This window comes from Calonectris borealis, chromosome 1, assembly GCF_964195595.1.
Source record: "Calonectris borealis chromosome 1, bCalBor7.hap1.2, whole genome shotgun sequence".
Classification (NCBI taxonomy): domain Eukaryota; kingdom Metazoa; phylum Chordata; class Aves; order Procellariiformes; family Procellariidae; genus Calonectris; species Calonectris borealis.
In genome coordinates this window covers 145,914,869-145,936,625 of record NC_134312.1, presented here as the reverse complement: position 1 = coordinate 145,936,625, position 21,757 = coordinate 145,914,869, and the positions used below count along the sequence as shown (strand labels likewise).

General features: G+C 38.0%; 1 protein-coding gene across 1 annotated transcript in view; it reads left to right on the top strand.

Moving 5' to 3' along the window:
• The window catches only part of GABRG3 (gamma-aminobutyric acid type A receptor subunit gamma3), a 341,124-nt gene extending 320,879 nt beyond the window's left edge, over positions 1 to 20,245 (top strand). Inside the window, exons 7-10 of the mRNA XM_075134904.1 lie at positions 6,749 to 6,901; positions 14,646 to 14,842; positions 16,379 to 16,408; positions 19,967 to 20,245. Of these exons, the coding sequence (XP_074991005.1) occupies positions 6,749 to 6,901; positions 14,646 to 14,842; positions 16,379 to 16,408; positions 19,967 to 20,245 (659 nt within the window). The remainder of the gene's footprint in view (positions 1 to 6,748; positions 6,902 to 14,645; positions 14,843 to 16,378; positions 16,409 to 19,966) is intronic.
• Positions 20,246 to 21,757: the final 1,512 nt, after the last annotated feature.

Genomic DNA, 21,757 nt, shown 5'->3' with positions numbered 1-21,757 from the left:
TCTTTGCTTTTCACACTCTAATCTGTCAATATTTGATTTTTATTATGCATGCTTATGAATATGTATATACTTATAATTGAACATGATTTCTACAAGCCCAAACAATGCTTTTGGCATTGGGTTTCTTTTTTTCACTGTATACTGGTATAGTAATTTGTCTATGATACTGGGAAACTTAAGCAATGAATTGGCACTCATGGTGTGCACGCATTTCTGGAAAATTTGCATTTCAAGTGTAAGTGCTGAAAGCCAAATCTGGGCTACACTGTACTTGTACACACACATGCACACACACACAGACACACCCTGATAATGCCAAAGGCAATTATTAATTCAAAAACAGAGATCTTTGGGACACAGAAAGCTTCTTTGTTCTCTGTTTGTTCAATATCTACTATATAAGACCCTTGCCTGTGACTGGGCATCTGATAGCTACTATGGCAAAACATACAAAAATGACACCTCTGAAGACCTGTATGGTTAAACTTGTGTGGTTAAACATGCAGCTTACACAGAAATTATGTATGTAATGAGCGCCTGTTACCACTCCAAGAACGCTCAATTTATTTGGGGTGAGGTACAAATATGTTTCTCTGCTGCACACATGCTCCCATCCAAGCGTGATATCTTGGTTATGTAGGTATCACCATGAAGATACCTAAATGTCAGAGCAGCGCAGGGGAATATAAGAGAAGCCCTTAAGTGACAGCCTGACGTCGGTCATTTTGTTCTTCCTTTTGGCTTGGAAGCATTTGTCCTATAGCGCTATGGAGCAAAGATTGCTCCTGGGAGTGAAAACTATTGATGCATGCTGTTTGACACATTTTGGAGGAGTCAGAATAAGCCTGCAATAAGTCCTCAGCATTTCTTCATTGTTTATAGAGACACTGAAGAAGATAAAGGCATTTTTAATGATACTTTCATGACTGTCATTCCTTCTATATTTCTCTTCAAGAGAAAATTCCATTTTCACCCTTGTCTTTTCTCTTTTAATAATAGCTCCTTTTGGAGTCATAACCACTTGTGAGGGCATTCAGCTATTTCTTTTACCATTTTGCCTAGTTTCTGGTTTTTCCAAAGTTCAAACCTCCTCCATACCTGGACTGGCTGGAGACCAAGTATCTAGGAAAGTCATGTTAGGATGGGATACCGGCTCTGTAGACAGACCAGCCGCTGAACTGTTAGTAATAGGCAGTGTACTTTACTTTAAGAAATCCTGATCCATTTGTTTTCATTTGAGCAATGCTCGTAAGAAGATAGCTAGAACTTCCACTAGGCATATCTCTGAGGAGTTGGGATGATGGCCTTGGATGTGAAAAAGCCTAGTTCACATGACTATTCTGTCTGATTTTGAAGAAAATTTCTACTCTGAGTTAGGCAGGTTTGGGTTTTGTACCACAGTCTCTGTTTCTCCCTGATTCTGAGCTGAAATATCCTTTCCAGATTGTGCAAAATCTGGAACCTGAAACAACCTCTTGAACCTGAAACTTGCACGTCCCCAGTTGACACCAGCACTAGCATGATAGCATGCATCACTTCCAAAAAAACCTCTGTGGTGAACATTTTGCAAAAACTTCTGTACATACTGATTTTTATGAAAATTTGTTTTTTCAGGGTTTTATTTGTCAACTGTCTGACCAATGTATTCAACAACAGGAGTGGTTGTTTTCAAGTGTTACAGTTCTACCCTGATATTAGAGAGAAGAATTGTAAATGAAGGCATTTGTGATGCAAAGACACCATCCTGGATGACTGATAGGCAGTGGCAAAACTGGTAGGAAATATTCAGCTTACTAAAAAAGCAGAGAAACCTAGTTCAAGAAAGAAAAAATGGATCTTTGGGAAGCAAAGAATAGAAAACAGATTGGGAGGAAGTGAAGAGTGAATGGGAGGATTAAATAGGTCTTCTCTTGGCTTCCAAATAAAAAAAAAAAAAGAAAAAAAACCACTGAAGATTAGAAACGTAGTTTGCTCACTATTAAGTAAATTTGATTTATTAAGATAATAAGGAAGATGCCTCAGTGTGTTCTCTGTGGTTTCACTAATCAACAAAGAAATACTTGTGACACACTGTGTGAGTCCACATTCTAATGACTAGGACTTTTTTTCTGTAATAAAACTCTTGTAACAAAATGGATAAACTCTGCCACTCCTCATTATTCTGCAGTTCTAGTGATGGACAATTAGCGTGTAACCTTCACTCACGTGCTGAAGTTGCTCTGTGTATGCATTGTAGTTTCATATTGCAGTCTTTGTAAAGTCATTCTGTCTTTAACTTTTTTCTAAGATAATTGGGATTGTAGTTCTTGTTAACCTCAGAGTATAATGGGAGAAAAAATGAAAATGTGTGATAAGATAGTATAGTGTGGTTTGAGTAAATAAATTATTTACAGTATATCATTTTGTATTTTTAAAAGATTTTCTTAAAATAACCAATTGCATTCTGCTCAAACATTTCACCTTTAAGAGAATTGTTCTTGGTGCAGTGTAGGCAAAATTCTAGCAATTCAGTCAACCATGCCATTAGTCTTCAATAGACAAAGGAAATACACTCTAAGTTTAGCTAATAAGTTTAGCATTGCTCATTAAAAGCCACAACAGTTATTCCTTTAAAAATCATTATTTTTCTAAATAGTGTCCTACTTTCAAACTGAAAAGTTAAACTAATATAAGTCCTATGGGTCACAGACAGCAGTCATCTGGGTTTCATGGGAAGCATTGCTACACTATTCCTATTACTCCAGATTTGCTGCCTCGAGATGCATCTCTTGTTCTCATTTATAGAAAACTGGTCGGGCGCTATTTTGCCTCAAGGTAATTTTCATTATTTCAGTGAATTGATGGTCTGATGGCTCAGTTAAAAGTTAGTTTGCCTTCCTGGGAAATTATTTAAGCTGTTAAAAAGTAGAATTCCTCTCTGAGTTTCAAAGTGAAGTTTTTTGATATTAGCTATTCCAGTGCTCCCTAGCTAGGCAATCACCATGTGATTTCTTTTAAACCAAGTACACTGATTTAATGATATGCAGTTTGGAAGGAGGTTTTTCCCATCTTGTCTGCACTGCAGGGCTTTGTCGCACAATCAACACCAGCTCCTCTTCTAGCAGTAGCAGTAATGGCAGGTGGAGCTCTGAAGGCTGTCAAAGGAGCAAGGAGGCACTGTGCAGAGTGCTTGAAAGCTTTTTCTCTCCTTTGAGTTGCTCATGCCTGCAGGACATATAGAATGAATTGTAGGTCAGGTTTTTTGGAAGAGAGGAGAGTTTCTTTGTACAAATTATTTTGTGTATAGAGAAAGTCAGAAATGTATGTACCATGGTTACCTACCTTTAAGCTGCAGACAAGTGCTTTTAGATACATAGAGAATAATTACTTCTGGAAGGACTAATTTAGACTATACTGTTAATAATAATAATGCAGTTTGGAGTAGTGCATCGAGGAAAGTAGCCATAGTACATACATGCTGGCTTTTCTGTATGCAAAGAGACAATTCAGGAATCTGAACAGAAGTTGATTTGGCTGAGGAGAGAAGAACTGAAGTAGTAATTTAGTTGAAAATTGTAATTTACTGTAGCTATTAAAAAAAAATACATCCAGTACATGCTGTACAGAAACATACTTGCCTTTGACAGCAGTCACAACATTTGTGATTCCAGCTGAGGTTCTGCATTCCAGCAGTGGCGATTCACTAAGCATTGTCATTATTCATTGTCTCTAAGCTGTGTCCTCCCTAAGTATGGTTAGAGTATTGTAGGAGAACCAGCAAATTCTCCTCTTACTTCCACCTTGCATCACTAATTCCACTGAACAAAATTGTTCTCCTAATCTGTTGGTATATTACCTGTCACATGTTCCCGTAACTTAGGGTATAGCACAGAAGGTACGGTATATAAGTCTGTATGCACAGTTGCTGCCTGTATGACTAGGTCTGCCTTCTTCATTGTGAGAATTTTTGTATGGATTTCAGAAGAGAAAACAGGTTAGTGGATAAATGAATGCAGCCAATCGTTATCCTAGGATTTCATTTTCATTGGATGCTTGTTAGGCATCTATGGGTCTTTGTTGGATACTTGGAAATTTGCAGCTCCTTGTAAAATTCCACTGAGTCACAGTTCCTTTATTTAGCTTGCTGGAAGGATGTTCTGCAGAGAAGGGGTATCTTGACAGGTTTTTAATTGGGATAAAGAGAAGTTGAATAGTTCTGTTGTAATAAAGAGCAGGGGAAGGAAGGAAGGAAGGAAGGAAGCAAGCAAGCAAGTCAGTCAGCCAGCCAGCCAGCAAAGGAGCAAGAAGAAAAGGAGTTGTGCATGTCCTCAAGGGTGAAGGCATCAAGTTTAACCATGAAACAAAGAAGAAAAATAACTAAATTACTCTTTAAAAGGTCAAGAAGGTTATTATATTTAGGTAAAACAACCTTAGCACCCTTACAGAAGTAGTCCGATTTAGCTTTCACCATGGAATCAAGGGGTGTGATTCACTCCTTGGATCATCTGCAAGTGTCTACAATGTCTTTGTCCACATCTGAGCCAATTGCTCTTTTTTAATCACTGGAGAGAAATGGAAATGTTTTGGGCACATTCACCTCCTTCTAAAGTGAACCTCTGAAACAGATTAGACAAACCACATACTAAAAGTACCAATTTCTCTTCATTAAGTATAGAAAGGAGGCCACAGTGTGCAGGTCGTCTGTAGAATCTACCTTCTAGATATCTAAAATCAGGTGAAATGAATACTGCCTGAAAGATACTGCATCAGTTTGTGACTGAATGGGATGATGGACTCTCTACATCATTTAATCTCTGCCTCAGTTCCTGTCTGCAAAAAAGTTGAAATGCTCTGTAATTTTCTCCCACTCTCAGTTTATCAGGTTTATTTCAGTAGAAGAGCTTGGAAGCAGGGACTCTGCCTTACTAGCCAGTATCTTTCTATCCAGTATCTAGCCCCACTCTCATTTGCTGTGCTGGGTATCACGGTATGATGATACTCTTCAGAGGAGCAAGTGACTTGTGTGCGTACTTGAATCATGTGTACCGTTGTACACATGAGAAGTCTGCAGATTGCTTTGCTTCATACCATGCTCAAGCAGTTTATCCATAGATGTGCCATTCTAGATACAATAACTGAGTAAGGGAAAGGTAAAGGTTTGGCACATTTCCTATAGAGTCTTTGATTTCCTCTTTTTGCTCATCCTTCTGCCTTAACAGACAATGTTTGAAACACTACCATAACTTTTTCTCCACGGTTGTTTGGTTGGTTCCTGTCAGTTGAAGCACTGGTTTACACAGCTTCTGACTCTTTACTCCCATTTCTGCGAAATTACCTCAGTTGCTGTGGTGTAAATCTTTCTTCGGTGAGGCAAACCAGATTAGGGAGCTGATGTAGTCTGAAAATAAGCCAGCAGAAGCAATGGTTACTAATCCACATCTGTTCCCTGGTGCCATTCCCTGCACGGAGAAATGTGCTGAACATTAGTGGAATGAAAATAACCCTTAGGCTGTGAACAGCCCACAAGGCTCACTATGTCACGATGTACTGCAGTACTTCCTACTTGTAATGGCAGCAAGCTCTTTCATTAAAGCTCTGTCCCATTATGCCAGATACACAAGGCTTCTGAAATGGCTGTCCAACTTCTTGGGGTCACATCTTTTTTACTGCCACAGTACTCATGAAAATATATGTGTTCATCTAACAGATGCATCATGAAAGCCCCCACAGGCTTATCAGCCTCTTCCAAATATATCTATCCCAAAATGATGTACTTAACACATAGAAACTTTTCCTTTTGACTCATTATTCTAAGTTTCTCTTCCCAAACCCCACCCTCAGATTTTTATTTACCTTTGATTTTGTAGCTTATGGTAGTTCACTCATTTTACAGTGGCCTTACAGAGATTCTTTGGGTAGAAGTTATTTTTACTGAATTAATTTCTTTTCTATGTAATATTTAACTATAGTCAAAATATCCACTGTATTAAATGCTTTTGTTCATATGCTCTCTGTTACTAGAAGATTAAGCTTTAATTTGTCTCAACTCCTAATGAACCCATTGTGCCCCTACTTGGGTGAGCTGTCTGTACATTCCTTTGGGGACTAATGCCTCTGTGCTACCACTTTCTTCAGTCTTCTGATGGTTTGCTGCAACAGGACAGACTTACCTACCTATTGCAAATGATGCCTTCTGGAAATATCGTATTCTAGAAAGTCAAGGTTTGTAACAAGAAGCAATATAATTTATTAGGTCAAGTCTGCTGTAGTCAGACAAAACACCATAAAAGTTTTCAGGCGTATAAACTCTTCTTTACATCTGAAATGGAAGCAACATACTTCAAGGGAAGTACAGAAATTGATCTCAGTTCAGTTTCATTATTGTTAATCACTGTGACTGTCTAAGAGAAAAGGATAGTTAACGTCTATGAAGCTGCAGTAGCTCTATGTTTGTGGTCATGGAGCCATTCAGAAATATCAAGTCTGGAAAGCCAAGATGCCTTTCAAAAATTTACTTATCCAGAATGATTAGTGAGAACCTCTGCCTTTCCAAAAAGTTCAACATTTCCACAGAGACCTAAACCTAAAAGAAATTAGAATTGACAGGTTTATTTGAATTCTATTTCACGTGAGCGTTGCTGCACAGATGCTCTCGAAACACTAGGAAATATTTCATATGTTTTTATGAAGCTTAAAAAATTAGCAACTCAACGAACAATCGTCTGTATTTCACTACAATGTCAATTTATTTTCTGTGCTATTGTTGCAGGTGATTATGTAGTCATGACTATATACTTCGACTTAAGTAGAAGAATGGGATACTTTACTATTCAAACATACATTCCCTGTATATTAACAGTTGTTCTTTCCTGGGTATCCTTTTGGATTAAAAAAGATGCCACACCAGCAAGAACAGCATTAGGTAAGTTGTTAATAATTCCCTTTTCTGCTCTCTTTGTGTAGTTTCTACACTATTATTTGAAAATGTCAGCTTCCTTTCAAAAAGACCATTAGCTATATGCTTTTGATTATTGCTACCACATCTTGCAGACCCAGATCTACTTATCACGGAAGCCTCTGTTTTTTTGTCTTTAACAGGGTAATTAAAAGTAAACTACCCTGACCCTTTGGAATGACACTGCCACCTATTTTGCATAATATTCTAGAATTAATGTCTGTCTCCTTGTTCTCAGTATGATATTTTAGTGACATTTTTGAAGAATAAATTAATTGCACTGCTGGCTTCCTTCCCTTCTGAAACTTTCCCCACAGGGCATTATATGTCTTACATATACAGAAAACTGTGGGATATAATAATATTAACTCATGCAAAGTGTTCTAGCTTGCGTGCTTGAAGTTAAGCTCCACACTAGGTGTATAGATATTTTTCATAGATTGTGGAGATTTATGCTGGTATAGGTTTTCCAGCAGCTCATTAATGTCAGGACCAGCGTGTGCATTTTGGCATTGTACTTTAGGATACACTTAGAAATGCTGACCATTTATTCTTATTCTATAGGAAAACCTGCAGGTTTTGCTAGCATCAAGGGTGTAGGGCTATATAGAAACCAATTACAGGTGTACATCAGAACTGAAGGAAAAACAACATTTTAGTCCAGACTGTGGTTGCCAAGGCTGCCAATACTAACTGATTCAGAAATGTACCAGTCTACTAAAAAAGGGGAGGCTGTGTCAAGGTTTACATGTCTGTTTTCAAGCGTGGAGATTACCATTCCCAGCTATTTATTGCTTCCTCCAACTTCCTGCTGGAGTTTGTCACCATCTCCAGTTAACCGGCTGGAATCTTTAAATCATTTCAATTTGAAAGAACAAATTATTAAAAACTGATCTGCCTGACTTTTTGGACTGAAATCAGATGGTAAGCATTCGTAGCAGCAACTGAGTCCCCGGGTTTGAGAGGGTGATATTGCTGCAAGGAAAGACTGGAGGACAAGGGCTGTGAACAGGCTACACCTCTTTGGAGGACACGTGAAGGCAGCCTGCAGCAGGCATGGTGTTCTTGAGTGCTGCTGTGTGCCATCAAGCCTTCGTTCAACCACAGTATAGGATAGGCCATCTGTACAAACCACCTCTGTCTCCCACTCCCCTAAACAGCTGATCACGGGTACTCAGTTGTCCTCATCCTTTTTCATCCAAGTAACTATGTGTTTACCAAAAATGGTTACTTATATGTGAATTCATTGCTGTTAGCTCCTTTAAACACATGTAGAGGTGCTCTACTTGATCTCAGGAGGAAGACACCTTGTTTGACAACGCAGCCTTTATACAGTTGTTCAAAATGATTTGTCCTGTTTCAGTCTGTCTCTCTCCTGCACTAATAAATCTGAGCAACCACCAATTTTGAGGGTGCTGTAGTTTCTAGCATAAAGGCCCTGAAGGGGAAAATAAAAATGAAGTGCTAAAGAAACTTTGAAGTCCATTCACTCTGAATGAGATTTTTAGCTGCTAAGTCTCTTGAACTTGTCCAGAAGTTTGATCCCACTTTCTAAATCCTTCACTCATACAAAAAACTTACGGTCACCTATTCAGGGTGTGCAAGGCCCGGGTTACAAACATTTTTCCTCCCAAAACTTCTAATGCGTCAATAGCTTTGTAACTTTCAACTGAATGGTGGAAGAAATACATTACCAAAAATATCCTCTAACGGTAACTCCCTCACTAGCCACAGCTTTATTTAAGTAATGAAGCTATACGCCAGCCATTCCTGCTATCAGTCCTTAGGTATCTTCCTAGGGGGAGGTTGTATCAGCTTTAATTCCTAGCGAGTGGCAAGGGACATCCTTTCAAACCAAGAGCAGCTCAGTGACATGGAGCATGCAACAGGATCAGTAGAAAGAAAAGTCCCAGAGAACCTGTAATAAGACCACTGCAAGCAGCCAACACTGGTTCATATTTTACAGATAATTCTGTATTAAAACTCATTTTGCATGAGGTCAGCACAAAACCATAACCTGCTGAATTTGCTCCAGGAGTTTGTAAAATTATAAATGTAGCAGTTCTGACCATTATAAGTCATGTGGCGTCATCTGGGTCCAGTTTTCTGAGATTATTTTCCGAGAAAGGAATATTCAGACCTCACTCCCTTCAAGTGAGTGCCACAGTGCCTTTACACTGCAGCTGCAGCAACATGATGGACCCTAAGACTTACCCCCTCCACCTCCAGGGCAGCATGAAGATGACACAAAGGTGAGGACAGAGCAGCTGTATGACTGCCTGTTCCTGGCTGTGTAGACTTTCCTCTGGCGGCCAGAAAATTGAGCAACAGGCCTTTAGCGTACTCCTCAGCTGAACTCCTTTCTTCTTAAATTGGGTGACCCAGTGGAAATAGGAAAGATTGGCCATTCTTCACAATATTTAAGAGAAAAGGGAGAAAAGGCATCTAACAGCCTGCATTACTCATTTTCCAGAAGCAGTGTTCAAACCCTGTCCCTGAGGGCGGTTCCCCACACCACACAACTCCATTTTCCAATTAATTAGACACGGAAGTAGGTTAGATCACTGGTCATAACAGTGTGACTCTCCCTACCTCACGCCCTCAGCCAGCAGGAACTTCAGAGAAAAAATGTATTCATATACTGAGGTCATGAATTTGAAGAATGCAAAAATGAGATGTTCCAAGGCTATATTCAATGGCTATCACGACTAACTCCTAAAACTCTGATGAAGAATTAAATTACTGGACTAAAATATAACTTTTTTATAAATAAAGTCAAATGGCAAGAAAATAATATATACATGGGTCACCTCTTTTTGTGCACAGTCCTGTTGCTCCCAAATCGGTAATGGCCTGTTGACTCTGGGGATGCAGTAAGCAGATGTTCCCAGCTTACTGTAGTTCTGCATGTATAATGCAACTTATAAATCTGTCTGAGCAACAGCACATATCCACATTTGGATAGCAGCACACGGTGAAATTGTGAGTAATACAGCCAAAGGCAAACTGCTGAAATTGTCCTACTAATTAGTTGCAATGAATTGTAGACTCAGTGCACCAAAACAGCTCCAAGTATAGCTGCATTAATGTAAAGGGCCAGCATCAGGGAAATATTTCACTCTCTGAAATTAATGAATAATTTCCTAAGCTATTGGCAACTACTCACAGTTACATGAAGGACAGGTTTTACCCCTTTCTGAATAACACTAAGCAATAAGCTATTTTTGTGCTGGAAAAAACAAATGCAATCAGGGTATTTGGTTGTGAGGAAAAAAATGGGACCATAAGTATCCTTTCAGCATCACTGTCCGGAGGCATTAAAGTGGTCTTTAAAAACTTGGCATCATAGTCCCTTTTTCACATGCACTTTGAGGGGCTGAGGCCCAGAGTGGCAACGTGACTCACTGCAGGCCACCTGAAGAGTCAGTGGGAAACAGGAAATAGAATTTGAGTGTTGGATGCGAAGTGTGTTTTGTAATCCCAGGTTATTCTGCCTCCATTCAGAGAGAAAAAAAGATGGCTCTCTGCTGTTTCTGCTTGTCTCTAGTAATCAAAATGATCTTCTCCCAATGTTCACAGTCAAGGGCAGCCAGCAAATGTCTGAAGAAAAGTTATGACCTGGAAAAGAATAGGTTGTTTTCCTTGAAGATGAAGGGAATTAAGTTAAACTAAAGCTTTCATCCCAGTTTCCTCCTGCTTTTTCAAAATGGGTTTAAGATGTAATGGGACTAGGCAGTTACTGCACAGCAACTTCAAACTGCAGTTTAAAAAAAAAACAGTGGGTATCAAGGCCAGCAATGTGCTGATGTAAAAGAAGATACAGATGATGTTTAATAAAAAATGAACATTGCTCTTCTTGTCATTCCATCTTAAGCTCATTCACTAGAAAAACAAGCAAATGATCAAAACAGGTGCCAGACCAAATGGTGGAGAAATTAAGTTTATAAACAGGTGACAGCATGGTTAAAAGCAGTACAGCTTTCCCCCAGTGTCCCATCAACATGCCCTTACGAAAACGAGAAAAAATGAGCCTCGCTGACCAGACTAACCTAACCTCGCTAACACTGAAGCTCCTGCTGCCTCATTTTGCATACTGTTGTCCAGTAAGGAGCTTTCAAGCAGTAATAACAGTTTAGACCAATGATCTAAAGGTTAAAGTGTTCTCATGCATTATGTATCCCTGCATCATTTGATCTCCCAGACAGTCTTTTTTGATTTATCAAACAGCATCTTTGGTATCGATTTGCTCAGAGAATATAAATGTCACAAAAGAGTATTTATACGCAAACTCGTAAGCTCCTGCTTACACCTGTCTACCTGAAAATTTTGAAGCCAGGTTACTTCAAAGCTGTCCTTGGCTGATACTAAAATTCTGTGAAACAGACAGTTCGAGAGCACTGTGAATTTCAATAACAGATGCAAAGCTCACTTTACCATACAAGCCTCCCCAAAGTGAGAGACTTAACAATTTCATCTGGCAGGGTTTATTGCATTTCAAACCACTCAACAAACTGAATTTTCTTAGCATGAGAGATAAAATGAGCTAAGGGTATGGAATCTAGATATTCTCTTTGGAAATAATGGTGCTGCATTTTATTCATATATGCATACCTGTATATTCCGACTTGTAAATGTATAGGAATACAAAACTGTATCATCTGGTGCACCTTCTTTCTCTTTGCTCTGTGTATGTATCCCCATAAGACTCATTTTAATATTCTAAAACTTGTGCCTATGTGTCAAATGTAAAATTGATACAATGGATAGAATTTTTGTTATTTAAAAAACTCCTTGCTTGTTTATGGTGTGAGCTGGGATCCAAGTTCAAGTCTCAGCTTAAATGAAGAATGATGCTTTTCTATTGGATTTCATAAAATAAAAATATTTTGCATAAATAATAGAAGTAAAAATATGTTTGTTTAACCTTTGGATGTTTCCGTCTATGTGCTCAGAAATCTTGTCTCGTGCCCTTGCCATAATTTGAAATGTGATGTATAATCCAGAAACTATGACGGCTTGTGATAATGCTAAACTTTCCTTTCTCCAAGGTTTTATATTCTGGTAGCAAAATGTGATTTGTTGTCTAAGAGACTGAGAATAGACACTATTAATATCTTAAAACAAAACAAAAAAAATTACACCATTGCTGTGCCTATAAATTTAGTAGAACCTACTTTGTTTCAATCAGCTAAAATTAGCCTGGAGCTACCCAAAGCTCCCAGATTCTGTATCAGTGAGGCATTTACAACATGATTTACTGGGCTGGTTTTGCTTAGTTCTCACCTAGGTTTTCATAGTCTCAAGCATGATTCGGGTAGGCATTTCACATTCAGGCTTAAGGCATGGATATAGGACTCAGGCTGAGTTGGGGACTTCTATACTTAAGTACAGAGGCTAATGGTAATTTTTCTTTCACTTCTCCGCCTTCCTGTCCATAGTCACTTTGGTTGGTTGTCATTACAGATACCCGCACAATACTTCTTGTCACAAATAATTTCAGTAAAAATAGAGGAAAAATAGTACATTGTCAATATAGCATTCAGTAGAAAAATTGCAGACCTTTGCAAAAAATGTCTTGAGCGTTGCAAGCTTTTTTCTCCTTTTATTTCTTTTTTGCCTTTTAATAAAAAAAGTGTCCTAAAGTAATCTGAGATCCTATCATAGGATGAGTGGGAAACAAAAACTTGCCCTTGAGTCCAGGTGAAAAGGACACTGTATACTGTGCTGGAAGAAGACTACAGGTTTTGAGGAATTTTTTAAAGGTAGTAAAACACCTGAGGGCAGGTGCATGTACATGTGGCTCTGAAAAGGACAGATTTGTGTTAGAAATTTAAATGTGGGTTAGAAAGTGTTAAAGAACTTCATTTCATATTGTGGAGTATGTCATAGTCTGGATGCAGATTTTCTGAAGTTAGTGACTCCCAAGGCCTGAGTCACAGTCATACAGAAAGACTAATTAACCTATAGTGAGTAAGGGCCAAATCAAGGCTAATGAGTCAACACCTTTTGTAGTTGGACATCTTTGCAGTTGACTACTGTGGTGAATATCTAAGCATGGGGTTTGGCTCTGGAGCTTTTTCAAAGCATCAGCTTTGAACGGTTTGAATGTTTTTGAACGGTCTGGAGAGGTTACTGGACCATGTGCTTATATTGAGATGTGGCACAATTGACAGGAAACAGCTATTTTCCCAATAGCTTTTAGATGTCCAAGGTAGATACAAAGTCCACATTTCCCACTTCCTATTAGCATTGCTTTCATCTTGATTCTTGGGTTGTGTTTTTTCAGCAACTTTTTTTTTTCTCTTTTTTTTTTTTTTTTGTTTCTGGGTAGTGGATATTTAAGGAATAAAATTAGTTATTATTCATTGTAGAAGAAGGTCGAGGCCCAGGCAATAATCTGCCTTCTGGCTCTTCCAGGGACTTTCTGACAGTTTGAATGGGGAGGGTTATTCTTGTGAATCGCTGTAGTTTCTATCAAACTCTGCAAATCAGAGGTGGGCATTCCTTCATAAACAGAAAGTAGTCAAAAGTAATCCACAGATAATTCTTTCTCTCCTGAGTGCCATTTGTGGGAAGTAATTTTACTACAAGGCATAATTTCAGTCATCCCCTGCCATTTCAAACACTGTGTACCATTGCAAAATATCACTTTAACTATAAAAAGAAAGATTACCTTATGGTTATGTTGGTTTTAGAGCAGGTTCTCTCTTGAGGCTTATTTGAATGAGAGCTTTATTTTTCTTCCCAAGCCATTGAGGAGTTTTATTTTTTCTTTCAGAAGGCTTGCAGTTCATAACAAATGATTAAAAGCATCAGTCCAAATTGGGAATCAAAAGACTTCTATTCCTCAGGAATGAAGAGAAATTATATGAATTACCAGCAGCCAAATAACAGACACCCCATAGATTTCATTCTAGGACTGGTTTTATTGTTTCAGGGTATTTCACACTAAGTAATTCCCGTTATATTCGTTATTACAAAATCAATCTAAGATGTGATGCTTTGTATGAATTAAAAAGGCTATTTCCATTAAGGTTACATTTGAACTTTTTATAAGAGTCTGTTTTCCCCTTACTCAGAAGGAAAATAACACTGGAGAACTCCCAAGGAAGCAGTGGTGTGAAAACATATTTTCAAAATTCATAGTCAGAACTTTGCAGCAAAATTTTTTTTCTTTTCTTCCCTCCCCCCTCCCCCCCCCGCCCCCCTTTTCGGTTTTGAGGACAAAATTTTTTGTGAGAGCAGTACTGCTGTGAAAAAGACCATTTTTCCTTCATTGTATTCTAGGTTTTTTATTCTTTATTTTTCTGGGTTTAGTATCTTTTCTGCTTTATACATTTCTTCAAAAATTTCTTCATTCTCACCTTCTCCCTCACTGCCATCTCCAACCTAACTGGGACCAGAAAAAGGAAGAGATGAGGAAAAGCATACTGAGAGGCATGGGAATTTCACTTTTGCAAAGTTGAATATAAACAGCTGAGGAAATCTTTGTTTACAAAATAACACTGGCTCTATTGATACTATTTTTAATTTTTTTTTAATACTACTAAATGAAATTAATGAATTATTTGGGTACACTTTGGATTTCTGTTTTATATGTTTGTTTCCAAAGATTATTCTGGATTTCTGTTTTATATGTTTGTTTCCAAAGATTATTCTGGAACATGCAGAAATGATGTTGCATGCAATTAAATTAACTTTCTCTCTGCAGGCATCACCACAGTATTGACCATGACAACTTTGAGTACCATTGCGAGAAAGTCATTACCCCGTGTCTCCTATGTCACCGCTATGGATTTGTTTGTGACTGTATGCTTTCTATTTGTCTTTGCTGCTCTGATGGAGTATGCAACCCTCAACTACTACTCAAGTTGCAGGAAACCAAACTGTACGAAGAAGAAAAAGTCGGTAAGATGGGAGCATTTAATTTCTTTTCTAGCATGTGTCTGGCTCAGAGAGCAGAGAATCATTTGAGGACAGCCTGTAATCCCATGATACTCCGCTCCTCCGAGCTCTTCCCAGTTTGTGGTGTGATCTGCCCTGAAAGCTGATGGAAAATAGTTACCCCGCAGTAACACTAGAAGCAATTATGTGCCTGTTGAGTGAGGTCTGTTCCTAACAAAAGCAGCCTGCTGATCATGAAGCAGCAACCCTGCCTACGTGTCTTTCGTTCTCCAATTACTGCGCTGATAGTCATAAAGGACTCCCACTGGAACAGATTGCATAGCTTGTTATACAAATATATGCACATCAATGTATATTCAAATACATCTGCTATTTCATGGCTTAACAGGTCTAGAAATATTTATGAACTTTACAAACAGGATTTCAATGTCTCCACTGGGAACCAGCCCTATGCACAAAGGGGCTTTTTCCTAAGTGCAAAACCAGAGGAGATCACTTACAAGGGTTTTACACATGGCTGCATTTTTGGCCAAAAAGACACTTCCAGAAGTAACACCCAGACACACACAAAAGCTGTTTATTTAGAATCAACTAAAACTGTCATACAGGAAGAATTGCCTGGTGTCCTTCATAAATGACTATAAGAATGAGAGAGGGTGGTATAATGGAGAAAAAAATCTCAGTATAAACATAGGGAAGGGGAAGTGGGTTGTCCACTCAAGATCTGTGGAAAATCTTATGTGTTTGAGATCGGTAGTTAGACATGTTGGATGCCATTTTGTGCAGTGGAGGAAATAAGGACATTTGAAATCAGAAATACAAAGCCAAATAGGAAAAATGTGAAGGAGGAAATTGAAGAGAGAGAAGGCTAAATTCAGGGAATAATAAGTCACTGGGTAAAAAGGGATTGAATGAAGAGCTATAGAAAAAGATCTAATGAAGAAATAATGAAGGAAAAGCTGAAACAAGTATGGAATTAGAGAAAGCCTAGAAAGCCATAGACTTAGTCAATGAAAACTCCATTAAACCTCTAATAGCTTCTTGTAAAAATGCATTGCACACAAAAAGCAAAAGGGTGTTACCAAAAGAAATGTATGAGACAATCAAAATGAACTTGCTAATGATCGAACTAAAATTGCCATCCTATAGAAATGAAATGAATGAAAAAGTCATGAGTATCTTTGTGAGTAAGATGTATTTCCAGACGTGTATGAATACGAGGGAAAGCATGCAACATTGATGAGATTTAAGTTAACACAAGAACAAATGCTCACTTAGCTATTGTTTGCTAAATAAACAAATATAATGAGTTGGATAAAGATTTAAAGTGGATGGAAAGTAGGTGTGCATTCTGCTGAGGTTTCATGCAGTTTTAAAGTGTACAGAATATTATGCTGAATATATAGATACTCAGCATGAAGTGTTTTACGGACAAATGCATTTAAAGGTTTGGTTTAAGAAATGCTGTTGAACATTAGATGCATATGAAACAATAAGTATGTTTTCTTCTGAATAATTCTTTTGTTATCTTTATTTAAGCTACCTGATGTCAGTTTTGGTCATGTGATGGTAAGTAAACTATTCTATTCAGTGAGACCAATGGAGGCATGAATGTATGGTTGACATTTACTTGAAATAATTTCCGAGAAAGCTGTAACACTATGTTATGCTTTACTCTGACTTCACCATAAATATTGTTTTGCTTTTTTTGTTAAAAGGTCAGTTTGTTTTTGGCTGTGGCAGAAGAACATAGCTGCCTCTTTCTATAAGGACTTATCAAATGATTTGGGACGGAGAAGGGTCAAGTGTAGAATATTGTGTGTTATTTTTACCTCAGAAATTTTGTGTGTCTGCTTTATATAATACTGACGTTTCTCATTGTATTCTATAAAACAGTAATAAGCACAAATTACGTCATAAACTTACATGGAGTTTTAACTGAGTTTCATAGAAAATAATTCACTTATGCATATCTGTAAAATCTTTAGCAAGCTTTCAGGTGGATTTTCAGATAATTTAGGCACACAAGTTTAACGCAGTTAGTTGTACTATATCTACAAATGGAATAAATTATATTCCCCAAACCTCTAGATAACTATTTATATACGTACAGTGGTAATAAAGTTGAAAGTGAGCACAAAATTGGATCTCTAAGTTGTATGAAATCTGAAACTGAAATACATATTATAATATATATAAATATAAAGCATGCAGGAGGCCAGATAATCAGCTGATTGGATGGCCTGCTTCCAAGCTAAAAGATCCAAATAAGAACAGGGACAGAACTAAACCATTGCTTTTGCATTTCTTGGTTTGGATATACTGAAGTTTATCATTTACAACTGCTAGCTCCATGTTACTAGCTTACCTTTTGCAAATAATGTTATACACTTTTTTTTTTGTACATGAGTATTCTGATGTATTTAAAGAGCTCATACAGCATTGAAAGTCTGCTCATTGACAATGAATGGTTTATAGAAAGCGTTGCATTTATACACTCGCTACTGCTGTCACTCCTTGGACAGACTTTCCTGAAAGATGAAGTTAATAAGGCACATTGAATGAGTAGCGGCACTTTCCTTTTTCCAGTGAAAAAAAGAAAGGAAAAAGACACACAATGAAAATGACAATAGGGTTTAACACTCTTAGTCTTTGTCTAGATCTGGTCAGTCTGCTCTGCTTGGAAAGTATCTGCAGTCTTTTCAAGTTTTTTACTCGCTCTTTTTTTTTCTTTTCTTTTTTCGCTATAAGAGAGATGTTGAGCAGGGCTTTGTTCTATACATAAATAACTTCCATGTTCAAATTGTAGCATAAACTGAATAAAATAAGCAGTGTCTCTGACTCTCAAGATATCATCTTGTCTTTTCCAGCTTTGCAGTGATGCCACCTAAAAGGTGAAATTCATTAATCTTAGTAAATCCATGTTCAGGTAATCCCACCCCTTATTTTTCCTCCTAGAGAACAACACTCATACCTTGTCTGAAATAATTTTATTAAGCGTGTTTAACACTGCATCTGAACTGCCTTGTCCGAGGCACCCGAGAAGTGCCTTACCTTGCCAGAGCTCTCAGGTGGTACTGGGCTGGCGCCCACTGTGCATGCACCCCTCTCCTCCCAACCCCAGCTCAGCAGGACGCACAGGACACAGGGGGTACCATCCACCTTCACCTGGTATCTAGTCACTTCAATGTACCTCCTAACTTACAGAGATTAAAGCAACCAGATTAATCTCTCTCTATTATCAGGGCATTTGTTTTATCTTCTGTCCTGAGGAGATAGTTGATACAACAAAACAACAACAAAAAAACCCAGTCTATTGATATGTGAGAAAGTTTCCTTTGCAGAACCAGGACACTTATTTCTTTTCACTTAACAAAATCATCTGGAGAGATCTAAATCAGTCTTTTTTCTTTTTAACATAAATATTGTAGCCAGGCATAGAAAATTTCAGTCCCTGAGTAGGAATTTTTCATAAAGGCCTGCAAGAAATGAACATGTCACACAGTGGCATAGCAGAATCCCATGTATACTTTAGTCATACCTTTTTTTCTCTCCAAAGAGCTACAGTCAAAAAATGATTGCTTGTACAATAATCTTAGACCTTTTCCATGTGGCAGCACATTGTAAAGCTCTGATACCAGCCACCTGAAACTTTACAAATGAGAGAGAAGACCATGCAGGCGTAGTTTCTGTCATCTAATCTTAGAGATAAAGTCATTCACAACAAATAGATCTGCAATAATCTGCTTCTAAACCACAATCTGTTTACAGTCCACAGCACAATGCACCTGAGAGATTTTAGCTATCTACTTATGATGAGATGAATTGTGTCCTAGAAGTAATTGGCTGGATACCATAGGGCAGTTGTTCAGATGTAGTTATCTATGTTGGAGATGCCAACATCTAAGCAGAGGGATGCCACATCAAGATCTTAACTCAGGGACCAGAAATTTAATGAGATGGGTAATATTATCTTGTGCCAAATCAAAGGATTTGTAGAAAGAAAACAAAGTCAATAGAAAAAGGAAAATTTCCCCTAAGGCACATCAATCATATCACTGATCTGTTTCACATACAGAGTGAAAGTTTTCAGATATGCCCCAACACCTTCAGAAGGAAATGTTGCGTATTTTGTATAGCAAGTGTGGAAGCAGTGGCCCAGAGCACCCTCCAGAATGCAAGCAGGCATGATGCAGAGGCATGGCTAGCTTGGTAGTACATACCCGGCACGCTCCTGCAGGCAAAGGCAACGCTCAGCGCAATCACAGGGAGGGGAAGGGCCCCCGAGGTCGAGAAAACCGTGCTGACAGGGCTGGAGTCTGCTTTGTCGGGGCGGTGCAGACAGGCAGCGAAGATGATGGGACCTTTCCTAGTGATGCCAGTGGAGGAGGTGACATTTGTGAGGATGGAACGGGTGGCTTGATGACAGAGGAGACTGTCGTGAGAAAGCACCTTTCATGAAAAGGAAATGGTCTGACAGAAAAGCTGACAAGGTGTAAATAGGGAGTACATTGGAGAAGGAGAGGTCTGTAGGCGTGAGTGGTACTGCGAGGATGCGTGATATCCAAGTGCCCTATTTCTGAGCATGGTTAGCATGATAAGCACTAAGGGGACATGCCTAGGGATGGCATTGTGAAATCCTGTACTGAAATCAACACTGTCTGTTGCTGACCATACCTGTTTTTATAAATCATAGTAAAGTTAAAAGGCAGTGAATGCAGCTATACTAAGTGGAGATCGTTCTGTAATTAAATGGGGAGGGGGCACATCATCTTTACTTTTCAGAGTCCATTCTAAAATGTAGAATCTGCGAGTGTTTAAAGCAACTTGCAAATAATATTCTGACAGGCAAGTGAAAAAATGATTACTAGACAATATATGATTGAATTACCCAAGTAGAAAATACACCTAGAATTATTTAACTTGCCACTCCAAAATCTCTCTATGGAAATTAATCTGAAAAGGTATCTTTCTTTTGAGGGAAAGAAAGATGGTGCCCAAATCTAGAATTCCTATAGTATCGACCTCTTATTCCCAGCTCCTGTGATTTTTTCTCATGATTATTAGTTGTGATCTGCATCACCCATGGAAGTTTATCAAAATGTTGGTTTCTTTTTCTTTCCTTAGAATTATTCTGTACTTGATATGAGACCACCAACTACAGTCATTACATTGAACAATGCCATGTATTGGCAAGAATTTGAAGATGCGTGCGTCTATGAATGTCTGGATGGGAAAGACTGCCAGAGCTTTTTCTGTTGCTACGAAGAGTGTAAATCAGGCTCATGGAGAAGAGGACGGATTCACATAGACATCTTAGAACTGGACTCTTACTCTAGGGTCTTTTTTCCTACATCCTTCCTGCTGTTTAACCTGGTCTACTGGGTTGGATACCTCTATCTTTAAATGTTGCCTGTAGTGGTGAAGACTGCTGTGTTTTCACAGTGCGGAGGGATGGTGAAAGTGCAGAAAAAGTGAAGGACACGGTCAGTTTCATCTCAAATTATAAAGGCCACATTAACCTTCACCATCACAGAGCCTGATGAAGAATTTTAATATGTAATTGCCTGAAAAAGAAAAACATGGAAGAATTCTCTCCTTACTGCTATTCATTTTAAGGAAAAGATTCTTACAAAATTCAGCTGAATTTGTAGTATAAGCGATGTTTATGAATAATTACTGTATATTAGAATCTTTACTATTCTCCCTTGGCATAGAAGCTAAACACAATTCAGGCAAAAGCTATATGTCATTTTTGTTCTTCATTCCCATACTTTCTTCAAAATGCTGCCATATCCCTGAGGCTCAGAGCAACATACACAGGCACTGGCAAATAAGCCAAAACCAACAAAATCACTCATTTGTATTTAAACTTGCTTGAGCTATGTCCCATAGATTTTGGGAAATATTTCATTGATGATCTGCTTGCTATAGAGAAACCACCAAAAGACAGTAAGAAATGTCTCTGGTGGGATCAAAACATGGACTTTACTTTCTGCAGAGGTCTGGGATTCATGGAATTAGCCACTTACCTACACATATTGGTTTTAACTTAAGCTGAAAAGGCAGAGTTACAAGAAAGCAATTATTTTGATATAAATAAAAGACTTGCCTATCTCTGAGGCAGCTGTAGGCATAACTTCTACAGTTTTTCAAGCTTTTAACTGTCTTTTTTATGACTGCTTAAACACAGGATGGTCATTGATTTCTAAAGTACTCTACTTGAAGCAGGACAAGATTCCTGTTTGTTTGTGTCATTGTAGCAGATCATAGTTGATAGGCCATGAGTAAAAATCACTATATAATAGCACTAGGAATATGTGACTTTCTTCAGATTGCAATTTACTAAAAAGTGCTCTCATGCATTCTTATTTTTTCTCTCAAAGTTATTTTACAAAATTGAAAAACATGTGCCAAAGGACAGTTTTTGTTCCTTCCATAAAGTTTAATACTTCAGTCCTTACTCACAGCAGTTGTTTCCTGGGTCTGAGCTGAAGACTGAACACTTTTGACTTGAATAGTGCATTATGGGAACTCAGTTGTCACACTTGGATTAAACATGGAATAATTGCTACATGTAGAAAAAGGTTGTTTTCTTTTTTTTTCCCCTAAACTACCAACTATATTTTACCCTAAAAAGCTGTTTTGTGCTTTTGACCATTAAATTCTTAAACTACCCATTTTTTCAAAAACTAGTTTTACAGTGTTAAATTAAATCAAGTCTTTTACAGACCGCCTCAATAATTGTTATTAAGCAAACAAAACAGATTGAAAACTAAATAGCGATGTTTTTTCACTACCCTTTGGATGACAAAGGATTATAAATTATTAAAGTTAAAACATACCTAAAAACAAAATTCCGTTTTTTTTCTCTTCTGGAGGACCTGATAATTTTTTTGTCATCTCAAAAAGTGTGTG